The following is a 25717-nucleotide window of genomic DNA, read 5'->3' on the forward strand; positions in this document are numbered from 1 at the left end:
GGTCTCCTACCCTATCTTCCAGACTCATTCTGCCCTGGCATAGCTCGAGTTGGTTTCTGTGTACCATCTTGAGAACTTGGTGGTCATTTCCATCTATCCTTATCCCATACACCCCAGTGTCTGTAGCCGGCAGGTGGAAAATCACGTAGGGTACAGATTCCCAGAAGGGATCTAACTTGTTACTCCATTGGTCATCCATCTTCCAAACCCGGTCTCCCACTCGGAACGATGCGGCATTCGCGTCCTGGCCATAACTTGTCCCTTGTCGGTGGTGGGCTGTCTCCATCCTTTCTTCCACTACTTTCTCGGCCAGTTCAAGCCGATGCTCGTGTTCGTTCACCCCGTCGGTCTGTATAACTTCTGTCCCCTCGGGGAGGGTGTCAAGCTCCTGATTCACTGCTCTCTTTCCCATACCAAAATGTTGTCTGTGGAAGAATGGAGGTGGACTTCTGCACTGGACGGGTCTCTGCTGAGGGAACACTTCCTCCACTCTCTCCCCTTCACTTGCTTGGTCCGTACTTATGCATTCTCCACCAGATTCTGCAGCATCCTCTACTTTTGGCTGGTAGGACCATCTGCGGAACCGTTGTCTGTTGGGAGCAAACTGGCTTCCTTTAACCGGTACACCACCAGGGCCAGTCACGTTGGCTGCCTCAGCATCCTTCTCTCCTTCTACCACATCAAATTCCACCGTCTCGCCATCTCCATCACTGCGCAGAAAATTCTGGGGGTTGTTTCTCTTTATAGTCGTCTGATGGACAAAGACATCATCTTTTGTCATTCCTGTTGATGAAGCCATAACTCTTCCGGACATTAAACCACTTGACAGTTCCTTGTACCTGTGTAGCCAGCACTCTCTTCCCCGCCTGGCTTCTCCGGTCAAAGATGGTGTATTGCATGATTCGTCTAACAGTCTGAGGTTAGTTGAACAGTTCTTGTGTCAGTGTCGAGATTAGTTCTTCAGGGCAATTTCTTTGGACATTCATTCCAATAATTATGGGTGGTAACCATTGGTCTTTAAAGGCCGTAATTAAACATCTTTGATTGAGGAGTTGAGCTTGTCCTATCTCGATCTCAGCCTCCCAGTATCCGCAACACTCAATACGTTGTCCATTACTGGCTAACAAATTCAACCCGGCCGGTGGTGGGGCTATGATACTTTCCTCCCTCCAATGCTTACTAAATTTGTCCCATCTAATTGCAGTCACTTGTGACCCGGTATCCAACAATGCTGGTAGACTGACTCCATTCCTTTTTATTTCAATGGTAGGGCAACACCCGACAAATTTTGGTATCCATTCATGCGATGTGAGACCTTCTACTGAAGAGTCTCCCGACGGTTGGTCCCGGACCTCGGGAGTTCTTCGTTTAAATGTTCCGCACTGCGACAATTTCGCTCAATGTGCCCGCTCCTTTGGCAACGTCTGCAGATGGGTCTTCCTTGTTCAGCAAATTTGTCTGTAGGAAGTCGGCGGGAGCTCCATGAAGCATTTCTCCCATCATTTCCGTAACGGGGTTCTCTCTCCATCTGCCAAGGTCTCTGTAGTGTCTGCGTCTCTTTTAAAGTTCTTAATTCTCGACAAAGATTAGTCATTCCTTGTGTCAATTCAGCAATTTTCCCTTTCATTTCTTTGATGGAGTTTTTAGAGGCAGCGGATTGAATTTGCTGAAAAATGGTTTCAACAGGTGTGTTTACGGTTCCTTTTTTGGGTTTATCGCCTAAAACCTTTACTATCCTTGAAGTCTGAAAAGCTGATAGGTGATTCTTGTCGATGTAGCATCTTTAACTGTCCTTTGGTATTCGCATCATAGATTCCATCGAGGAATTGATTTGTTAAAGTTTCATCTTCTTCAATCGGTTCTCTTGGGGCACACAACTTTATATCCTGTAATGCCTCCTGTAATTATATTGCATATTCTTGTAACGTTTCTTGCGGTTGCTGCTTTCGAGAATAAAACTGCGTTTTAAGTTCTGATAGAGTCTTTGCATCGAACATTTTTGCTAACTTGTTTTTTTATGTCTGTTGTCGATTTCTTTTGACTTTCCGGCCATGACTTCACTTCTCTTTTAGCAAATCCTTTCAGTTGGGCCAATAGTATCTCTATCTGTTCACTTTCATTTAATTCATATACCCGGAACATGGTTTCAATTTGTTCCCTAAAGTCACGAAACACATTGGTTTCAGTCATTCTCCTATTTCCAGTATAAGTAGGAAGCCATGGCGTCCCAAAGTAATAGGGCATGGTTATCGATGCCAGTTTACGTACAATTGAACTTATTCTATCCCCTGCATCTCCTTTGGTCCTCGTTGCCAAGCATATCTTCTTGCCTCTCCTGACTATTGTCTTGAGACATTTTGAGTTCTCAATAGGGTCTCTTTTAAACTTGTCCGTATCCTGTTCGTTCACGCCAAATGTGAAATCTATCACAGGTTAGTATTCACTCTGGTAAATATGGCTCTCTGTGCTTTAGATAGGCATTCAGTATTCCACGTGGAGACAATTCTTTATCAATAGTAAACAATTTATTATTCACGGAGACGAGTGTAATGCACCTCAATACTGTACATTCAATAGTTACAAGGTAAATCACAACAAGAAGTGACAAGATTTATTATACCGGAACAAAGGACGTTGATCCTTCAATGTATTCCTCCACTCCTGTTCTCCTTCTCACTACCAATGAACATAACACTAACCCTACCTTTTTGCTATATTGCAAACAAATTATTATAAATATGCAACAAAATACAGTGTAATTCATTTTGGCAATAAACAATTCACTTTACAATTACTGTATAATAGAGGCCTCTACTTTTCCAGGAATTATTATTATTGCGCAATAACTATTTAATCTACAATAGTCTCACAATGTTCCTACTGTAACTGCAGTTACACCTTCAATTAAGCATTTACTGAAAGGAAAATGTTCCCTCTTCTTGCAGGAATTAAAAGTCTAACTGAATGCTATCTGCGGGTTATTTGTAATCCACTGGATACGATTAAGTCCAGATACAGTAAGTGTGAAGCAATTAAGTCACTGACCCTTTTTCCTTTGCAAATGCTAACTGGTCTAACTAAAGCCGTGTACACACGGCTGCGATAAGGGCTGATATCGCTGGGAATATGGTTGCTGGCTCCTGCGACTAGCTGATTACCTCTGCGGCACCGCCGGCAGAGGTTTCTTTTCATCAGCGACTGTCTCTGGTCGCCAATTAAAGGGGGGCATTGAGCGATATATCGCTCAGTGATATATCGCCCTGCAATATATCGCCGGGCGATATATTGCCCAGTGTGTACGCACTTTTAGGGCTTGAATACTGTTAATTGCTCATAGATGTCGGGATTCCCAACGCCATGTGCTTTATTTCTCAAGCTGCTGCCCAGTTGTCCTTTTTCGAAGTGGTAATTGCTATTTCTCCAAGTTTAGAGTAACTCAATTTTTCTCTGAGCTGACTGAGTACAAAGTTCCCTTTACAGCTCTGCCTCAACTGGTGGTTTCTGTCAGCATTTGAATTGTATAGTTACAGTCTTTGAAGCAGTTATTAACTTGCTGATGAAATGACTAAATCCCAAAATGAGATGCTTCCTAAACACACTGTCTTCGGACAAATGGGGTCTCTGGTGAACTATATCCTTAGTGAGGATCTCTGGTAGATAATAATGTGCCTGAAATAATTGCCTTTTAGAATAATGTAGGACAGCTGTGCGCTGTTAGTCTCTCTACACCCACTGGTGGAAGTGATATTCCTCTAATGAACGGTTGGATCTTGCTGAAAACTGCAGCTGCATATGTTACAACCTGCCAATATCCAATTCTCTAAACACTGTTTATGAAATAAATATCTTCTTCTGACAACTGGAGCTGGGTACAAATAGTCTCTTTATAAAACTTCACAGCAGAGCCTTGGGCTGAGTGCACTGTGTGCTAATTTAATATGTAGCCAAATGTGCTGGTTATCCTTCTCAGGGTGATTGCTAAAGAGGACTTTCTGTCTGTCAGTACACTTATATAAGAGCCGCCTGGGGGCTTGTCTTGAGGCTGTACTATGCTGCTCTGAGGGCTGGTTCCTTACTCACCACTCCCGTCACCACCTTATCTGTTTCAGGGTCTGCCTGCTCTCCGCCTCTGTGCCACCTTCTTATGCTGACGCAGCTGACTCCGGCACCTCCCCGCCGAACACGGATCTCCTCCGGCTCCCGCTGTCACTGCCGCCCGTCACCGCCGGTAACCAGAACAGAAGGAAACTGCACACCTGGGACCTAGTAAGTATCCCGGCCTTCCACAGCACCCATATCCACCTTCCCAATGCTGTGCTGCTCTGCTCAGTCTATCTCCCTCAGGGAACTGCCTGTCAGCACCGCTCTCCACCCTGCCTATTGCGTAGCTCTGCAATCTCCAAACTCCAACCTCCCCTCTCCCCTCATTGCCCAGACCCACAGTCACCAGACGTAACCTCGGATCTCTTGACCCCACTGTCCTGTCTTCCCTGGAGACTTTCCTCTCTCCTCTCTCAACCATGACTTGCCCCAACCAGGCTGCCTCTTTCTATTATTCTTCTCTCACCTCTGCTCTCGACTCTGTAGCCCCCCTGCACACTGTTCCCCTTCGACGCTCTAAACCACAACCCTGGCACAACAAAATAACTAGATTCTTGCAAAAATGTGCACGCTCTGCTGAACGCCTCTGGAGAAAATCTCACTCTCTGGAAGACTTCCTCCATTTCAAGTTTATTCTCTCCTCCTACAGCGCTGCTCTCTCCTATACCAAACAATCTTTCTTCAAATCTCTCATCTCTTCCCATTCCTCCAATCCCCGACGTCTCTTTGATACTTTCAACACTCTACTTCGCCCTGCACCACCCCTCCTCCCTTCATCCCTCACTGCCACTGACTTTGCCTCCTTCTTCCTCTCTAAAATTGAGGTAATCCGACATGATATCTCCTTCCATACCCCCTCTGCAGCCCACCCACCCCAATCATCCTCCCCTACCAACTACCCACTCTGTCATCCTTCTGCCCTACTACAGCTGAGGAAGTCCGCTCACTCATCTCATCCTCTCCCCCCTCTACCTGTCCCTTGGACCCTCTCCCCTCCCGTCTCCTCAGTTCCCTCTCCCCCACTGGCTGCTCCCACCTTGCTCACCTCTTTAACCTATCTCTTTCTACTGGCATCTTTCCCTCACCCTTCAAACACGCTCTGGTCTCGCCTATTCTTAAAAAACCTAACCTGGACCCTTTATCTCCCACAAGCTACCGCCCTATCTCTCTTCTCCCATTTGCCTCTAAAATACTAGAACGGCTGGTTTACAGGCGTCTCACCAGCTACCTGTCTGACCACTCCATCCTAGATCCCCTTCAATCTGGCTTTCGCCCACTTCACTCCACTGAGACTGCCCTAGTGAAAGTCACCAATGACCTGCTGTCAGCCAAATCCAAGGGTCACTTCTCCCTGCTTATCCTTTTGGACCTATCTGCTGCCTTTGACACTGTGGATCACCCTCTCCTCCTCCACACACTCCAAAACATTGGCCTCTCTGGCACAGTCTTCAACTGGTTTTCCTCTTACCTCTTCAACCGTTCCTTCTCAGTCTCTGCCTCTGGCTCTACCTCACCACCTTCTATCCTTCCTGTCGGGGTCCCTCAGGGTTCCGTCCTTGGCCCCATTCTGTTCTCTCTGTACACCTCCTCTCTGGGTGCACTCATTAACTCCTTTGGCTTCCAATATCACCTCTATGCAGATGACACCCAAATCTACCTCTCCTCTCCTGATCTGTCCCCCACTGTTTTCTCTCAAGTTTCCAACTGCCTCGCTGCCATCTCTACCTGGATGTCTGAGCGATTTCTGAAGCTGAATATGGACAAAACCGAACTTATTATCTTTCCCCCACCCAGAGCTATGCCCCCTACTAATATCTCTATCACTGTTAACAACACCATCATCTCCCCTGTTCCCCAACTCCGCTGCCTGGGTGTCACACTTGACTCCTCCCTCTCCTTTGCACCCCACATCCAAGCCCTGGCCCATTCTTGCCGGTTCCAGTTACGCAACATTGCTCGCATCAGGCCCTTTCTCTCACAGAGTGCAACTAAGCTGATCATCCACTCATTAGTCATCTCACGGCTTGACTACTGTAATGCTCTTCTCACTGGCCTCGCTCAATCCCAACTAGCTCCTCTCCAATCTGTCCTCAATGCTGCAGCCAGGCTTATCTTCCTCTCCCGCCGCTCTAACTCTGCTACTCCCCTTCAACAAAATCTGCACTGGCTTCCATTCCCCTACAGAATCCTCTTCAAACACCTCACACTCACATACAGGGCCATCTCTAATTCCATTGCTCCATATATCTCTAACCTCATCTCCATTCATACACCCTCCCGCCCTCTACGGTCAGCTGACGACTGTCGTCTCTCCTCCACCCTGATCACTGCTTCCCATGCTAGAGTACAGGACTTTGCCCGTGCTGCACCCCTTCAGTGGAACACACTCCCTCGCTCCATTAGACTCTCCCCGACCTTGCAAAGCTTCAAACGGGCACTGAAAACTCACCTATTCATCAAAGCGTACCCTTCCACTGCATAAACCAGCTGGTTCTCCGACCCCTTGCCTGTTTCCTGTTTACATCCTGCTATCTAACCACCACCCCCTCGCTTGCACCTCTTGTAATCTGTCTGTCTCCCCTTCCTACTAGATTGTAAGCTCCTCCGAGTAGGGCCCTCTTCCCTCCTGTTGTCAAAGCCCACTTCTCTTCACATTTCACTCACAGCTCTCCTTTACTCCAACACTCAGTGACCATCTTCATACTCATCTCCATCATTGGCCTCAAGCCTCTAGTTGTATGTTGATTGGGTCCTCACTACTTACATTTAAGCTGTAATGTGTATTGAACTGTGGTGCTCTTTATTTGTACTGTATTTTTGTTATTTATTCAATGTTATGCCAAGTTTTTGTCTCCCTGTATTGTTCCTTTATACGGCGCTGCGAAACACTTGTGGCGCCTTATAAATAAAATTATAATAATAATAATAATAATAACTCCGGTAATCTAGCAATGCAGTGCCGCGCTGTCAAACACCTCAACGTGCACCCATCTCCTCCTGTCTCCGTCCTCTCAGAGCTCTCCTCAGGACTCCTCCTGCCGTTACCGGCTCAGTTCCTTTTTATTGCTTTCTCCTCGCGGCACCCCTCACTTCCCGGTCTGCCCGCGAGCTCAGTTTCTCCTGTCTCCACAATGTTTTCTCTCCTTTAGCAATATCCTCCCTTATAAGGGTAGTCTCTGTGCATTGTCCTTGAGGGAATATTCCCTTTGGGCTAGTCTAACTCTTCCCGGTGGGGTTAACATGTCCAATAAACTACTAGTAATTGCATTGCTTGTTCATTCAAGTCCCAGTGACCTTCTGTGAAGGCATTCCTATACATGCCTATAATAACATTGAATGTCCCCTATGGGGATGATCCTAACGCAACTTCTATGAAGAATACTTAGTATGGCATCAATGTCTATGGTACACTACAGATGTTCCTATACATTCTAGAACAGGCCATATGCTAATATATGAGGATATCACAATAGGCTTTTTCTGGCATTATCCTCCACACCACGTGGAGCGTCTGGGGCTTAGTACATATGGCAAATGCATCCAAAGCTGGAAAATTGGCTTTTGGCAGCATTTTCCCAATAGTACATTCCTACTTCCTACTCTCTCACACTCTCACACCTTCTCTCCCCCTGACATTTTCTCGTCCCCTCTCTCACTCCATGACACTCTCCCATTCCCGCTCTCTCCCATCTTGCCCCCCTCTCTCGAACCCTTTCCTCGCCCCCTGTCTCTCTCTCTCTCCCTCTCTCTCACTGCCCGCTAGTCTTCTGCATGAAACCCTCTGTCTCCCTCTTGCTCAAATCTCTCCGTTTGTCTCAGTTCCCAGCAATGTCACAGACATTATGTAAGATGCTGCGATGTTGCTAGTCAGTGGTCAATCCAAAGATCATTTAATCCCTCCCCCCAAGGCCACCACCCCTGCCTAACACTAACAGTCCATACTTACAATCAGGATGCTGGCTGTTGCGATTCCGGCGTCAGAATCTCCAGCAATGTCAGGATTCCAGCACTGCACCTGTGTTGTGGTCGCCGGTCAGGATTTCAGCGCTATGAGTTTCAACCGCCGGCACCCTGATTGCTGGCATGGTGACTGCATCCCTGCATAAGAGCTAGGGCTGGAATATCAATGACAGACACAAATTGTACTACGCACAATGACAAGTGAGATCTTTTTCTATTACCAGAGACAGTTTCATAATCATTATTTTAATTTCTTTATAGGCATCACAAATTCCACATGTCTGGACAGTCTGCATACATTTACATTAATGCGATTAAGCATAATACCAATGAATACATGAATGTCAATAAGTATTATAGCATACAATTACTGTAAGCATACACAGATATATGTGGTACAATAACCTGAAATATAAGAGTATGAGTAATTCTCAAATCATTCAGTCAGAGCGTCAAAGTTAGCAATCAGCATAACTCACAGCACAAATTTAGCAAATACTGTAGACTGACATGAGACATAGGGGCCGATTCAGACACCTTCCTTAGGGTTTGAATTTGGCCCCTTTTCCGATGTTCAGGGACATGCGCGAATATGCACATGTGCGATTGTGAAACTCGCCGAGCCATTCGCTGGAGAAGGGGAGGGAAGGGGGAGGTCAGGGCATTCCCCTGCATATGCGGGTGTGGCGATGCCTGCTTGGGGTGGGCGGCTGATGTCACATGATATCAGTGCCTGCCCCGAATTCGGAGAACAAAGTCCTGGCTGCCTTTTCATTACGCAGAATAATCATGCGATGGTCAGCAGTCAGTCACCATGTTTTGCATACACATCCCCTCGCATGCTAGTGAGGGGTTCGGCACCGGGGTGTGCGCATTGGGCCGGGCAATGTTTACCTGTTCACTAGTCTGCGAACGTAGGCTAGAGAGGACACTGACCATAAAAACTTGTGATTTGGGGCCGATCCTAGTCGAAGGGATAATGTGGTAAGTATAAGGCCAGTGAGAAGGTGGTTACAGGACCATCATTTCCATTGGGCTCAGTGGGCAGTTGCCCATGGCCCCAGTATTCTTAGGGCCCATGGCTGATAAACCTTCCGGTCCCTACCCAGCTGGACTGACAGTTTATAGGTTGCCTTACATTGGCATAACATTATTATGTGACTACTCCCCTTCCCAGTGAGACCACGCTCCTGTCCAAATTCCAGTTGTGGGGAAGGGACACCGTAGCTCTTTCTGGCATGGGATCCCAAAATCTCTAGCTATGGCCTGCAGGAGCCTTCTCCCTCCATGCCCCCTCCTCTCTGCCCACAGAAGTGCAGTGATACAGAGACAAATATATTAGAGGGCTCAAGCTCTAATGTGCATGCACAGATCTCAGCAAGGGATTCAGCAGCATTGCAGCCATTATCACTGTATTCCGGAAGGGTAAGTATTAAAAAATGGTGCAGCAAGTGGACTCAGGGTCCCCTGTGAACCGCACACACTGCACCCATTATAAGTAAGTCACTGCGCCCCTGACATTTACATTTTTATTCCCATGAATAGGTGTTTAGGGGCCCCAGTGCATTGCTTTGCCTAGGGGCCTACACTGCTGTTAAGATGGCTCTGGGTGGTTACAGTTTTACAGCTGGTAAACAATAACCGAGTAGACAAGTTTCTGTCCAAGTGGTAATGATGTAAGAATTGGGTGAGGTAGTGGCTGTGAAAAGTAAAAGTGAGAGCAAAGACAAGGCAGACAATGAACCATTGTTATCCTACTCTAGGGTGTAAGTGGGAGAGGGGTGAACCTTTCCCTTGGGAAATAATAAGAATCTTATTTAAGGGAAGCTTAAACTTAAAGGGAATATAGTGATTTGGTTGACAATGTCAACATTCATAATGCTGACACCGCAATTTTGACTGTTATAATGTTGACATTGTTAACAGGTCAGACATGCCGACATTCTGAGAATGTTGCGTGAAATTTCAACATTAGGGTTAGGCTGCATGCAAAAGGATTAGCATGAAAAGGCACTGGAGGAAGGAATAGGGTTATGCTGTGGTAAGTGAATTAGGGGAAATTGGCTCTAAATTGCACACCCTCAGTAATGAAAGGTGCCATCTGCTGAGAATAAATGGGTTACACAGAGAGAGAGGGTGCAAATGCACTATGCTATAATTACATTATAATATAATATATAATAAGAGGTTGTTGGTATATCATTGGCCAGTCATATTGGCCTGCCCACTAATCGTCCAGGTCACCTCTTGTCGAGCAGGTCCCTAATTAGGGTTAGACACTAGAGGGAGGGTTTGGGTTAAGGGTAGGGATTGGGTGATGTAAAGGGAAAAAATATTAACTGGAGAAGCAAGGCAAGAAAAATAAGTGCGTTATATATTATTGATAAAATGTTATTTTGTATACTGTACTGTACTGTAGCTTGCAAACATTAAAATGATAAGATGTATAAATACAGTAGTCTTGTGAAGGAAGGAAACGGTACAAGAAGCTGCCACTAGGTGGCACCATCTACCGTGTTACAAAAAATGTGTCTGTGCCTTAAATATTTTCTATGTATTACTCATAGGAATAAATGTAAAAAATGTTCTTCATTATATAATATATTATGCATATACTGTAGTATAGGTAGTATCAGAGGCGTCACTAGTTGTTGTCACCTGGTGTAGTAACTCATGATGTCACCAACCATTATGCCCCTGCCCTGTAGTGTCACTTTCATGCATAAAGCCCCACTGGTGCCGTTTTAATCCATAATTCCCCCACTGGTACTGCTTACACACCTAATGCCTCCGTAGTGCCAGTTATACCCCTTTTCCACTACCAAAAATAACCATTGACCTGTGTTTTTTGCTAGTGAAAATGCAAAATCCCAGGTCAACTGACCCAGGACTCCTACACCTGGGTTGGATTCAGGATGCTCCTGGGTCCAGGAGCAGTGGTAATGGGTAACCTGGGTCGATGTGACCTGGGTCCCGTTAACTGCAATACAGAAGCTGCTGCTGGAATACGCTCTTATCTCCCAGTGCCACTCAGGCCCCTCTGATGACATCACCTGCCTGACTTTATTCCGGTTCGGCACGAAAGTGGGAAAGGGTTTGAAAGCCGGGTCGCACCAAGATACAAAATCCCAGGTGCAACCCAGCTTGCAAATGCAAGAGGGGTATTACACATCTAATGCGCCCATTAGTGCCGCTTAAACACATAATGCTCTCTGTAGCGCAACTAACTCATAATGCCCACTGTATTGGTGCTTATACACATACACATGCCATCTGTAGTGCCACTTTTACACATAATAGTGCCACTTATTTACAGTACATACTGCCTCCTGTAGTCCCGCTTACACATAATGCCCTAAGCAGGACTCACTCACCACCCTGGGATGGCCTCTGCTACTGCCACTGGCCACTGGAGTGCACTCTTCAATCAAATATGATGCCGAATCATGAGCCAATTGGAACTTGTTGTCAGACAACCAATCACTGCAGTTGCTGGTATGCAAGATCTGATTGGCTGGGGTAGTAGTTTGAATTGGTTGTACAGTAGCATGATTCCACAGGGTAAGATGAGGCAAGGTTATACATGGTAAAGTACACCAAAGCATACTGTCAGCACACCTCCGAGATGGTGCTATGACTGCAGTGGTGGAGCCAGAGGTAGTCAGTGGGAACACTGAGGATTGGCACTGGTATGCAGGGCTGGATTAACAATGGACCTGATGGATCTACAGCTCTAGGCACACTCTCCAAATAGGTCTCTTTTGTAGCCGAGGGCCAGGGCATTCCACCGAGCCTGGCCCCGCATCGCTAGACCCCCGGGAACCGGAAATACCACCAGGCAAAGCTGGAATGTTTTCTCCATAGGATAACATGGGACCCGCTAATTCCAACCCCCACCCGGTTCCAACGGCTGCCAGTTCTCCCTCCAGCATCACAGAAGCTCAAGGTTGATCTCAAATCGCTGGCCCTTCAATCTGATACCAGGCTGGTCCATATGGGTTCATTGGTTCTAGAGATATTGTGGATAAACCATTTTTTTCATTTCTGAAATGTAATTTCATGGCTGTTCATGTTGTTTGAGGACAGATTTCTCTGAAACCAAATGGCCCAGTTTCACGTGACCAAAATCATTCGAAGCCCACATGTAAATGGGTCAGTTGGTTCCGAAGATATAGCTGATTGTTTACCAGGGGGGGTTTCTCTCCCCCTCACACCAGAAAATGCAGAGACTAGGCTGGTGTAAAAGGGGCCATCCCGGTTAAGTCCCTGTATTTTCTGGTGTGAAGGGGTATTATTTCAAATAGCTGGGACCTGCAGTGCTCTGAATAAAGCCGGGCAGCCCCCTGCTTTCTGGCTGTCAATGGCTGTCATTTCAACCCGGCGGCTGTCCCCCAGTTACAGAGAGCATGTATTCCCCCTTGGCAATGAGCATGTAATCCCACATGGCAACGAGCATCGAACCCCAGGCAATGAGCATGTAGGTAAGCAGCACTTATTTATGTAGCATCATTTTTAATAGGCATTATGGTGTTTGGCATAATACATAATGGGAATTATGGTGTGTGGCTTAACATGTAATAGGCATCTTGGTGTAAAATTGTAATGCTTGCCTTTGGCGAGCAATGCCCCAATTTCTGAAGCATATTGTGCATTATTGCTCATTCTGTTTGGTATAGTGTGTATTTTGGCTCAATCCGTGGCAAAATGTGAATTTTGTCTTAATCTGTGTGGCATAACGTGAATTTTGACTCAATCCGTGTGCCATAATGTGAATTTTGGCTCAGTCTGTGTGAATTTTGGCTCATTCCATGTGGCATAATGTGTAAGAGGCAAGTACAGTATAAGGGGGTTACTATTGTGTTGCATGATTTGTATAAGGGGTATATGGTGTGGTAAACGTAGGTGACCACATAAAAGGTGCTGAAATGTTGTGTACCAAGTTTCGGCTTTTTAAGTATTTTTTTTATGACTGGAATGCCGCCTCACCCCGCAAGTATCTTAGCTTTGGAGTGCACCAGCCAATATATCTCCCTGCATTTTTGCTATGCCAGCCCCCTGCCTTTTCCAGGCATATATAATTAGTTAAAAGTATTTACACAAATACAGACACACCCATGAGCGGACCACCCAACCAGAACACTGGTTACAACCCCCCCCCCCCCACACACACACACACACACACACAACTTATTAGGTGCTGGCCACAACCCCTATTATTGCACATAATAGGCCCTTGATCATTTTCAGCTCCAGACCCATTTAGAGCTTAATCTGGCACTGCTGGTATGCTGAGCTCACCGTCTGTATGTGCATCCAGGGAGTTGGGGGTGGGCTATGCAGGCTGTTTTAGGGCTGTGTGCTCTCCTATTTTCATCTGCATCTTACAGCAGCTGGCTGTGCTGTTTGCCCAGGTTGGGATCGTTTGGTCTACAGCAGCTAGGTTGACAAGCATTAGGTCAACAGGCAGCAAGGTCAAGATGGGTCTAGGTTAACATGGGTCAAGGTGGACAGGACATTAGGTTGACACAAGCATTAGGTCGACATGGGTAAGGTCGACAGTCAAAAGGTCGACATGGGATTTTTCACAGTTTTTTTACCCGAATGTCAAGACTCTCAACATGGACACAGTTTGAAATGTACCGCATCCCCTCGCATCACTCGCTTCGCTCGCAATGCTTCAGGCACGGTGTTTCGTTACGCTCGGCACACTATTTTATTCTCCCACCACGCCCTAGTGGATGGTAGGGCATGAAATACCTCCTGTCGGCACATGTCGGCTCAAAAAACAGTGAAAAAGCCCATGTCGACCTTACCCATGTCGACCTAATGCTTGTGTCGACCTAATGACCTGTCGAACTACACCCATGTCGACCTAGACCCATGTCGAGCTTGCTGCCTGTTAACCTAGCGGTGCCGACCCAATGCTTGTCGACCTAGTTGCTGTAGACCCAATGACTGTATCCCGCTTGCCCATGCACTGGTTTGGGCAAGCGGACAATGTGGCTTCCTTTACCCAGTTGCTCCAGGACAGCTCCTGCTGCCATGGAGACAGTGACAGGGGGCTAACAGCTTTTCAAAGCCTGCAACAAATCAGCAGTCGCCAAAGCAGGTGCTCCTCATCTTAATGTGAAGATGTGAAGCAAAATGGTCACCTCTAGGTAAGTGAGTGTTTGTACCTTGAGTTTAAAAATAGAGATTTCATTTTAGAAATGTAATATTTGTTATCAGATTTACAATAAGCCTTTTCTGTATTTACCTGGAACTCCACAAAGCTATTTTTCTCAGCAGCCATTAATACAATCCCAAATCAATAATGTATTGTTGTTGTTTTTTAACCTGAAGTTGAAACCCTTTAGTATGTTTCATTGTTCATTGCCAGACTGGTAGCACTACAGGTCGACAGCCATCCTTTGCACTTCGGTATCCAGTTACCAGACTTGTAGCTAGGGTTGCCACCTCTCCCGTTTTTCCGGGAATCTCCCAGATCTGGTGGCAACCCTCAAGGAGGCTTTTTCAGTTTCCCGGATTCTGGGATTCTCCCGGAATTCGGGTGTTTGAAAAAGCCTCCATGCTCTTCTCCGCCGACCGCCGCGTAGAGACAGTTGCGCGCAAGATGATGTCTGCAGGCCCGCCGCAATCCGCCCTCCGCTCACCGCTGGTGTCGCCTGGGGCTGCCAGCCCGCCAAGCCAGCCCAGCCAAACCAGCCAAGCCAGCCAACCTGCAAGCCAAGCCAGCCAACCAACCCGCAAGCCAAGCCAGCCCAGCCAGCATGCCAGCCTTAGGTAAATTAATTAACAGCCAGCACATTTTATATATATATATATATATATATATATATATATATATATTATATATGTGTATATATATATATATATGTGTATGTATGTGTGTATATATATATATATATATACACAAACACATGTGTGTATATACACATATGTGTATATATGTGTGTGTGTGTGTGTATGTATATGTGTAAATATATATATGTAATGGGCAAAAATCGGTTGTTTTTTAGCTATTACAGGGGCCACGCCCACTGTACAGAATAGACCATGCCCCTTTATTAGGCCACACCCCCTTCTCCGGGAGCGCGCGCATAAATGAGGGTGAGGGAAAAGTCTCCAGGGATCCAAGATTAGTGAGGTGGCAACCCTACTTGTAGCACTTAGACCAGGGGTCAGGGAACTTTTTACCTTTTACCCAAAAATATATTTAGATACACCGACGTTAACCCCTTGATTTGAAAGGAAGGAATATCATTGTAATACACACTGTACCCCCAGAATTGATGATATATCCTGCTAGTGCAATACACAGCCTGACAGCCATTGATGATGATAATGATAGTGATTACCATGTATGGCTGTCTGTGGTACAAAATTTGTACCACAGACAGCCATACATGGTGGTCATCATCATCACCATCAATGGCTGCCAGGCTGTGTGTAGTATAGCCATTGATAATGTGACGTCCAGGCAACTATTAGTGTCAGTATTTCAAGAGGATATAGTGACAGTCGGTGCAAATGATTTTCATAGACTAGAGATGGGTATACCTTGACAGTAGCCTATAACCAGGCAAAGAAACTTGGCACCGGAGCGGCAGTACAGACTGTGCACTGCTGAGATTGCGCAGCAACTATTTGACAATTCTGAAGAAGCAGGAGGACTGGGAGGCAGGGCCTGAGGCATCATGCAGAGAAGTGTGTTATACACAAGGGCCTGATGCACTGCTCTGTGTCAGGTCCTTGTACACTACAGTACTGTAACACACACATCCAGGCATGCATATAGAATGTATATATATATATATATATATATATATACATTCTATATGCAATGAAATTAAATTCTTGGGGGTAATGAACTCTGCCTAGATACAGCCGGGCATGCACATAGATGCATATGCTGCACGACCAGAGGTGCCGATTTATGTTTTTGCTGGTGTGTACTCAAGCCTGTTGAAAGGCTCAACATGCAAATACACCTTTGAAAAAGCTGCACCTTTCAAGCAGTGAAACGCGTTAGGAGTACCTCTGGACAGGATCACCTGTACACATTGAATACCCTCTGCCTACCCAGCCCATCTGGATCATCATTGTCATCTTGTTACCCACGCTCTCTCAGCCTGTTACCACCAATATCAACCATCGGTCATCATCCCAGCCAGACATCTTGTATACAGCGAGTGCAGGAATTGAGGTTGGCCACTTACATCATTTGCCATCCAAGTTCACCAACCTTGAGGACACCTGCTTTTTATCAACCGCAAAATTGGGACCTCTAGCGAAGTGGGAAATACCTGGCTATATACAACCTTAGCCCCCGTCATCATCGGGTCATTGCCCACTGTGGCCCCACCACCGCAATCAATTGAGGACACCCTCATAATCACATCTGGAATTAGACCATCTGAGACATCGTGTGGTAACTATTAGCCCAGTGGGCCTCTTGATTTCCTCAATCACTGTTACACCTCCCCATTCCATGGAACTGGTCCTAATATTCAATTCATCAATTCAACCTCCGGTCCAGTTATAACAATTTATTTGTTTTTATCCATCTGATTCTTCAATTAATTTTATTTTATTTTTTTTATTATTTTTCATATTGTGCAATTGTACTTATTACTTTTAACTGTTATTAAACGTTTATATACCTTTTCATCAAACCAGCGCCACTTCATTTTCCTTTTATGCAAATACAGTGGCCCGGCATTAGGACTCTGGAGTTACGTGCACGTGGGTGCTCATTAATTCCTGTGGGTGCTCGGGCCCTTGAGCACCCACAGAATCGGCACCTATGAGCACGACCGTCCATTACCCCCGAGGAATTTAATTTTTACCCCTTTTGGGGTAATTTACCCCTTTCCCTGACCACTGACAGACCTTTTAAAACATGTCGCAAGTCAACCTTCGTACTGTATCCAATTACCAGGTGTTATCTGAAATGTAACTAGAAAACACATCGTGCTAAATAGTGCATGAATCTGTAGAAATTAGTTTTTTTCAAGATCGCAAATAAAAACAGGTTATAAATACACTACCAATGGTAGTGGTCTTTACCACCACAAGTAATAACACATCCACAATATATGTTATCAGCACAATCAGCTCATAAGGCAGCAGCAGGTAGCTCCCATACAGTATCTTCCAAACGTAAGGCAATTACTCTACGCGTTTCAACACTTGGACTTCATCAGAAGGCTGGCCTAGGTTGTCAAGTTCACCTATTGAGCATTAAAATGCTTATGTGCCAATCATGTGCTTGTAACATACAAATCGTGTTGCCCATAGCAACAAGTTATACTATACTATGCAAATAAAAATATTCCATTCCTAAAACATAAAAATACTGCAATAATATTATAATATATAGCACACCTATGCATCAGTCGGGATGCAGTTAAAATCCCGGCGGTCGGGATCCCGGCGTTCAGAATCCCGACGCCGGAATCCCGACCGCCGAAATCCCGACACTTTCTCCCCCCGTGGGTGTCCACGACACCCCTGGAGGGAGAATAAATTAGTGTACCGAGGCACCGGGCACGCTGCGTGGCGAGCGCAGCAAGCCCGCAAGGGGGGGGGCGATCCACGATCCCCCCCTTGTCGGCATTTCGGCTGTCGGGATTCCGGCGTCGGGATTCTGAACGCCGGGATCCCGACCGCCGGGATTCAGTACTGAATCCCATCAGTCATATACTTAAAATATACATCTCCTGTTGCCCATAGCAACAAATTGCACTACATACATACAGATGGAGCTGTGCTTATCCAGCCCACCAGCATCCCAACTTGGTGCACCATTTGCCTAAGCTCACCGAAAATGGAATTCACAGCAATGGTATGCACATGTGTGAGAAGCTCACGCATCCCCATCTGGGCGCACCCTCAGGAAGGAAGCAGCCAGTTTAGCATGCTGGGGTGCATGGAGCATCATGGTAGGGTGTGATGCAGAGTAGGATTGAAGTAAGGACATATCCCCTCAATTGCATAACCATGGACCTGCTGCCGCTCCACAATTCTGAGATAACAGGCACTGTGGGTCATTGTGCAAGGCCACTATGATGCAATTCAACAGAAATAGCATCATTGCCCCCAGGCTGTGGGGGGTGGCTATGCTGTGGAGGATGCAAGTAGGCGATGTTGACTGGGAGAACAGGAGCGCTAGCCAATTTTTGGGAGCCACCTGGCCATTCCAGTAGAGGAGGCAAGTATTCTCCCCATTTTTTATTATTATTATTATTATTATTATTATAATTATTATTATTATTTCCTTTATTTATATGGCACACCAAGGTATCCACAGCTCCTAATTAGAGAGTACATAAATTCATAATCAAAACAGTGACCTTAAGGCTCCCATACACTAGCCTGACTTGTCCTAAGGCCCAATATGCCCTTGAGCTCATCCGGCAGCTCCCTGGGAGGCTCACTTGGGATTTGGCACTTGATGTGCCATTTTTACAGCTGGTAGCTGTGGGGAACGAGTAACGGAATTTGCTGGGAGGCAGGGTGCGAAGCCGCTGCTGAATTTAAAAAATATATTTCAAAAGACTGGCCAACCGGTTATTGGCCAATAAGCGGCCGGTCTTTTGAAAATATTTTTTAAAATTCAGCAGCAGCCCGGCAAATGCTGCTATCTGCTTCTTGCAGCCGGGATCCAGACGCTTCCAGCTCCCCGCCTTTGCATATAGGTGCGTGCCAGCGGTACTTCACACTGACACAGGGCTGCCACCAGGAATTTTGGAGCCCGGGACTGATTTCCAGTCCGGGTTAAACTGTTCACCCTTCCCCCTGCCAGGCACTGTGGATGTCAGTGCGTGGACCCCCATCTTCCCCTCTCCCTTAACTTACCCACTCAGCAGGTCCTGAAGCACAGCCTGGCTTCTTCAATGCAAAACTCCGGTGGCCAATTAAAATGCAGCACCGGCGGGCGAGCCAATCAGAGCTTGTGTACCAGCAGCCGCTCTGATTTTGTAGGCTAATGGTACACAAGCTCTGTTTGGCTCAAAAGTCGACGCAGCATTTTAATTGGCCTCCGGCTTCTGGCATTGAAGAAATCAGGCTGTGCTTCGGGACCTGCTGAGGTCCGAGAGCAGCGCTTGCAGCATGCAGCACACAGCTGAGGGTTGCTGCGGGCAAAATGAGCTGCCCAGGCCCTTCTAGAGGCCGGGGCCCGGGATAGCTGTACCCACAGCACCCCCCTATTGGCGGCCCTGCACTGACACACACCTATGGATCGGACCCTATACATTGTGGGTGTCAAAAAGCACCCGCGATGTGCCGCTGCTGGGTCTGATCCGACAGATTGATTCTGCAGCAGGTTCAATCTGTAGGGTTCAACCCGATGCCCATGGGACCGCACATCAGGTCGGAAGGGATTTCTCAGCTTGATCCATCGGGATCGGGTGAAATCAGGCCAAATTGGATAAGTGTATGGGCACCTTCACATTTGAATACAACAGAGTACATAAACATCAGCAGAGGACACTGGAATAAGTATCAGCATGGCAGAAAACTGCAGGATGTGGTGCCATCAACAATGGCTAAGTAAGAAAAGTAAAAGCACATGAGGGAAGAGGGCCCTGCTCATGAGAGCATACATTCTAAAGGGGAGGGGCAGACAAGGGTTACACAGATAGGGTAGACAGTAAGCATGGACCAAAGAGTTAAGGTGAGATTTTTCTGGGTTTGGTGAAATAAGTGGGTCTTGAGAGCCTGTATGAAATTTTGTAGGGAGGTGGAAAGTCTAAGGGAGAGAGGTAGAGAATTTCAGAGGTAGGGAGCAGCACATGAAAATACTTGGAAGTAGCAGTGAGTGAAAGTAATCAGTTGGCATGAGAGGCGGCGTGCATTAGCAGAGCAGAAAGGACAGGTGGGAGTGTAAATTCAGATAAGGTCAGAGATGTGAGAAGAGTGGATGAGAACCTTGAATTGGATTCTGAGAGGGAAGGGAATCCAGTAAAGGGCTTGTAGAAGAGGATAGGCAGATGTAGTGCATTTGGTTTAGAAGATGAGCTGGGATGCAGCATTGAGGATAGATTGGAGCGGAGAGAGGCATTTTTCAGGGATTTCACATACTGTAGAAGGAGATTACAGTAGTCCAGTCTGAAGATGACCAGAGAAAGGATAAGGCTCTTGGTAGAATATTGTGTAAGAAAGGGTCTGATCCTGGAAATATTTTTTAGATGAAAATGGCAGGTTTGTGAGAGGTGCTGAATGTGAGGTTTGAAGGAAAATGAGGAATCAAGGATTACTCCAAGACAGTGCACTTGAGGGCTAGAGGAAACCGTAGTGCCATCAATAACTAATTTAAATGTGGGAGGTGAGAAAGTGCAGGATGGTGGGAAGATGATCAGCTCAGCCTTAGACATGTTAAGTTTAAGAAAGCGCTGGGACATCCAAGAGACAGCAGAGAGACATTTGGAGACACAAGTATGGAGAAAGGTCAGCGGATGAAAGGTAGATTTGAGTATCATCAGCATAGAGATGATATTGGAAGCAAAAAAGCTAATGAACTAACCTAAATATGATGTACAGAGAGAGAGAAAAGAACAGGACTAAGATAGAACTGTGGAACTGTGGAGGACCCTTTGACCAAATCTGGATATGGTGCAAATGGACAAAGATGTTTTCTTTTTTTAAAGTAAGTGATATCAATATATATGTTCAGCAATGACATCAGCTAAATGTGGCTACGTTTTGTCAATTCTTAATCAAATAGTATATCAACACTATTGTAGTTGTCTTAGCTAATTATTAGAACCTGCTGGTCTCCTGTGCTAGGCTGAATATTATAGTCACTGTTGCCACAATATCCTGCCTCACTGCAAGGGCTGAAAACAAAAACCCAACCAAACCCTCATTAATGCATAAAAATGTGGAATCATGTACTTTGGTCTCAAAACCTAAAGGCTATATACAGTATAATAGTAATGGCACTAAATTGGAAATTACTAAGGAGGAAAGGGATCTAGGAGTCACTATTTCCAGTGACTTAAAGGCAATGTAACAAAGCAATGAGGAAGGCAAGTCATATGTTTGGTTGCATAAGGAAAAATATAATTAATAATGCCACTGTATAGGTCATTGGTACAACCTCATCCAAATACTGTGTCCCGTTCTGGAGGCCATATCTCCAGAAGGACATTAGAGACGGTACAAAGAAGGGCAACTAAAAGGGCACATGGCCTACATCACAAAACTTACCCAGAAAGACTAAAACATCTTAACATGATTAGTTTAAAGCAGAAAAGGGAAAGGGGGGACATTATGTAAACTTTTAAATATTCCAAGGGTATTAACAAGGCATAACTTATTAGAATTCGAGGAGGTGCACTGAAACTAGAGGGAGGTAGTTTCAGGGGAAATTTAAGGAAAAATGACTTTACAGAAAGGGTAGTGGATAGGTTGAATATCCTCACATCAGAAGTGGTAGAGTCTAACACAGTAGAGCAATATAAACATGCTTGGGATAGACAAGAATATCCTTACAAGGAAATAAGGATCAAAAAGGGTTGAGATTGCCTAGCGGCTAAAAAGGGACAGACTTGATGGGTTAAGTGATTCTTATCTGCCATCAAATTCTATGGGTGACATTCTATGGGATGAGAAGTTTAGACTTTTGCGAGTTTTTTCGCAAAAACGGCCGAAATCGCATTTTTTTGTATTTTCGCATATTTAATGAGCTGCGAAAATGTGAAAAAAGTGCGATTTTTCCAACAAGTTGGACACACTGGAAATGCGATGGCTGCTTTTCGCAGCACATCGCTTCCAGATGTTTTCACATGAAAAAGTATACAAATCGCATATTTAATGGTATGCGATTTGTATAAAGTGTGTCTATAATTCGCCCAAAAATCAGACCAGGTTCTGATGGGCGAATTAGCCTGAACCCTGCACAGATCGCAATGTTCTGTGCAGGGTTCTGGTGTAAAAAAAAAATTAAACAGTTAAAATAAAAAAAAAACGAGCGCGGGGTCCCCCGCCCGAGCATAACCAGCCCTGGGCTCATTGAGCCGGTGCTGGTGACATAAAATCAGGGTCCCCGACAAATAGGGGTCCCCTTGATTTAATGAAACCAGCACCAGGCTCAAGGTCCGGCGCTGGTTCCCAAAATATGGGGGACAAAATGACTAGGGGTCCCCCGTATTTTAAGAACCAGCACCAGACCCAACCAGCCAGCAGGGTAATGCCACAGCCGGGGGACACTTATTATATAAGGTCCCGCGGCCAAAGCATTATCCCCCTGGCTGGTCAGCATGGGCAGGGGTCCTGGGGAAGTAGGGACCCCCCAGAGAAGGGGTCCCCCCCTCCAGGACTTACCAGCCCATGCTGAAAGTCCGGGGCTGTCCCCGATGCCCCTGGGCGGTGGGCATCGGGCTGATGTAAAGTGTAAAAAAAAGAAGATAAACTATTGTTTTCTACTGTCGAACTATGAGTCCCAGCAAGCCTACCCCGCATGCTGGGACTTGGAGAACCACAAGTCCCAGCATGTGGGGCATTAAAGGGCCCGCTGGCACTTGTAGTTCTACAGTACAAAAAATAGTTAAATAAAACACACTGACACCCTGAAAAATAAAAGTTTAATACACACATAACACACACACACTGATACTTACCTACCTTGAGCCCGTAGGTTGGTCCCTGGATCCTGGGTCCGGGCTCCGGGGCTCCAGGGCTGAAGAGTCCGGTTCCGGGGCCTTGGTCCTGGTTCCGGGGCTGGTCCTGGGGTTCCGGGGCTCCAGGGCTGAAGAGTCCGGTTCCGGGGCCTTGGTCCTGGTTCCGGGGCTGGTCCGTGGTCCCGGATCCGATGAAGTCCACAGCGGTACCTGAGGAAGGAAATCCTACTTACCTGGTCCCCGGCGACGACATCGGCATCCTCTCCGGCAGACGCGCTGCTCCCGGCTGCTGTGTTTCATCTTCCGCGCCTCTTCTCAGAATGATTCCATTGGCCGCCTAGCGGCCAATCAGGAGCCGAGAAAGTCGGCTCCTGATTGGCCGCTAGGCGGCCAATAGAATCATCCGGAGGAAAGGCGCGGAAGATGAAAATCTCTGCGTCTCTTCAGTCCGAGAGCGGGTACCACAGCAGCCGGGAGCAGCGCGTCTGCCGGAGAGGATGCCGATGTCGTCGCCGGGGACCAGGTGAGTAGGATTTCCTTCCTCAGTGTCCCCCGGCTGTGGCATTACCCTGCTGGCTGGTTGGGTCTGGTGCTGGTTCTTAAAATACGGGGGACCCCTAGTCATTTTGTCCCCCGTATTTTGGGAACCAGCGCCGGACCTTGAGCCTGGTGCTGGTTTCATTAAATCAAGGGGACCCCTATTTGTCGGGGACCCTGATTTTATGTCACCAGCACCGGCTCAATGAGCCCGGGGCTGGTTATGCTCGGGCGGAGGACCCCGCGCTCGTTTTTTTTTTTATTATTTTGCGCTTTCCTGCAAACGTGCAATTTTAAGACATGAAAATCGCACATTTTCAGGACTAAAGACATCGCACCACCTCGCACCTATTCGCACTATTTGGCCCGTTTTTCGCATCTCATTAAATATGCGAAAAACGGGCCAATCTTGCGATTTTAAAAAGGGCGAAGTGGTGCGATAAAAAAAATGCGCATTTAGCACATCCCATAGAATGTCACCCTATGTTTCTATATGCAACAAGACAACATTAAGTAATTCATCAATTGTATTTGCAGTACTTTAGTCTACCAGATGGTGTCACTGTTGCTATTGTCAGAAAAAAATGTATGTTCCTAATCCTAACCCACTGTAATGTGGCTCATTTTTCATTTAAAACCGACTGATGGGATAGATTATTTTGGTATATTCTCCTACAGTTTTCAAGGATATTGTCATGCAAATAGAAAATTATATTAAACAGTAAATTGGATAATTAGCTCTAACCTTGAAACAAAAATGATACATTTTCTTAAAAGCAAAACACATTTTGCACCAAATGCTTTTTCTCTCAATAAAAAGACATTGCATCGAAATTGCATAAGGTAATAATGACTCAATTAGGTTATAAGGTCTAGTGCATGGGTCTTCAAACTGCGGCCCTCCAGATGTTGTGAAACTACATGTTCCAACATGCATTGCCACATTTTTTCCTATAAGAGCATGCCAAAACTGTCAGTTAACTGTAGTTCCACAACATCTGGAGGGCCACAGTTTGAAGACCCATGGTCTAATTGTTATTAAAATATGTTTTTTGTTCTTAAATTTCTATAAATGGTGATGTCTCCTTTCGTAAAGCGCAACAGAATATGCTGCATTCGGTAAGAAACTGTTAATAAATAAATAAAAAATAAATATTTATGCCTTTTATATATATCATATCATATTGGTGGCACTTGACACTCTCAGGTATGCCAAGACGTGTTTCTTGCCAGGTGCCATTGGCGGATTCAGGGGGCACCCGGGCACGAGCTCTGTGTCTCTAGCCCCCTGGGAACCGGAGCTATCACCTGGCAAATCTGTATTGTTTTTCCCCGTAGGATAACATGGGACCCGTTAATTCCGACCCCCACCCGGTTCTGACCTTGGCATCACAGAAGCTTGTGGTTGATCTCATTCAATTCCAAATCGCTGGCCCTTCAATATAATAACAGGCTGGTCCATATCAGTCAATCGGTTCCAGAGATATTGCGGATAAACCGATTTTTTTATTTTTGAAATGTAATTTCATGGCTGTTCATGTTCTTTGAGGGCAGATTACTCTGGAACCAAATGTTCCAGTTTCACTGGACCAAAATCATTCAAAGCCCACTCAAAAGTTCTTCAATATGATACTTGTCTCATGTAAATGGGTCAGTTGGTTCCGAAGATATAACCGGTTAAATGAGATAACTGGTTAAAGGGGGGAAGGGGTGGTTTTCTCTCCCCCTCACAATGCAGGGACTAGGCTGGTGTAAAAGGGGCCAACCTGGGAATGCATTTTCTGGTGTGAAAGGGGTATTTTTCCAAATAGCCGGGACCTGCAGTGCTCTGAATACAGCCAGGCTCTGCCACTGTCAGTGGCTATCACTTCTGCCTGGTGGCGGCTGTCCCTCATTTACCGCAAGCATGTATTCCCCCTTGGCAATGAGCATGTAATCCCACATGGCCACGAGCATTGAACCTCTGGGAATGAGCATGGAACCCTTCGCAATGAGCATGTAGATAAGCAGCACTTATGTAGCATAATTTGTAATAGGCATTATGGTGTTTGGCATAATACATAATGGACATAATGGCGTGTTACTTAACATGTAATGGACATTATGGTGTAAATGTCCAAACCACAAGAACTAGTTAGCAGAGGCGATTAGACCCAGGGCATATGGGGCAGTACGGATGGTGTAATGGTTGAGGTCATGGGTTCGATCCCCACCATGGCTCTAACTGTGCAGAGTTTGTATATTCTTCCCGTACTTGCGTGAGTTTCCTCCGTGTACTCCGGTTTCCTCGCACAATCCAAAAATATACAGGTAGGTTAATTTGCTGCTAACAAAAATTGGTACTTGTTTCCTAGCACGGTGCCCACGATTTTAATCTTATGCCATCATTTTGATCGCATTGCATGCGACCCGATCGCATGCGATGCGATGCGATCAAAGCAATTTTATAATTGTACAGGCACTCTGATGGGTGATTACTATGTTAAATGCAC

At 46.0% G+C, this 25717-nt stretch overlaps 1 protein-coding gene across 1 annotated transcript in view; it reads left to right on the forward strand.

The window, feature by feature from the left end:
• The first annotated feature begins 2242 nt into the window (after window positions 1–2242).
• The window catches only part of LOC146009670 (protein-glutamine gamma-glutamyltransferase E-like), a 73597-nt gene continuing 50122 nt past the window's right edge, over window positions 2243–25717 (forward strand). The window contains exon 1 of the mRNA XM_083150127.1: window positions 2243–2432. Coding sequence (XP_083006253.1) covers window positions 2243–2432 — 190 coding nt within the window. The remainder of the gene's footprint in view (window positions 2433–25717) is intronic.

The sequence above is a fragment of the Crinia signifera genome, chromosome 6 (assembly GCF_055691185.1).
Source record: "Crinia signifera chromosome 6, ASM5569118v1, whole genome shotgun sequence".
In the NCBI taxonomy this organism is placed as follows: domain Eukaryota; kingdom Metazoa; phylum Chordata; class Amphibia; order Anura; family Myobatrachidae; genus Crinia; species Crinia signifera.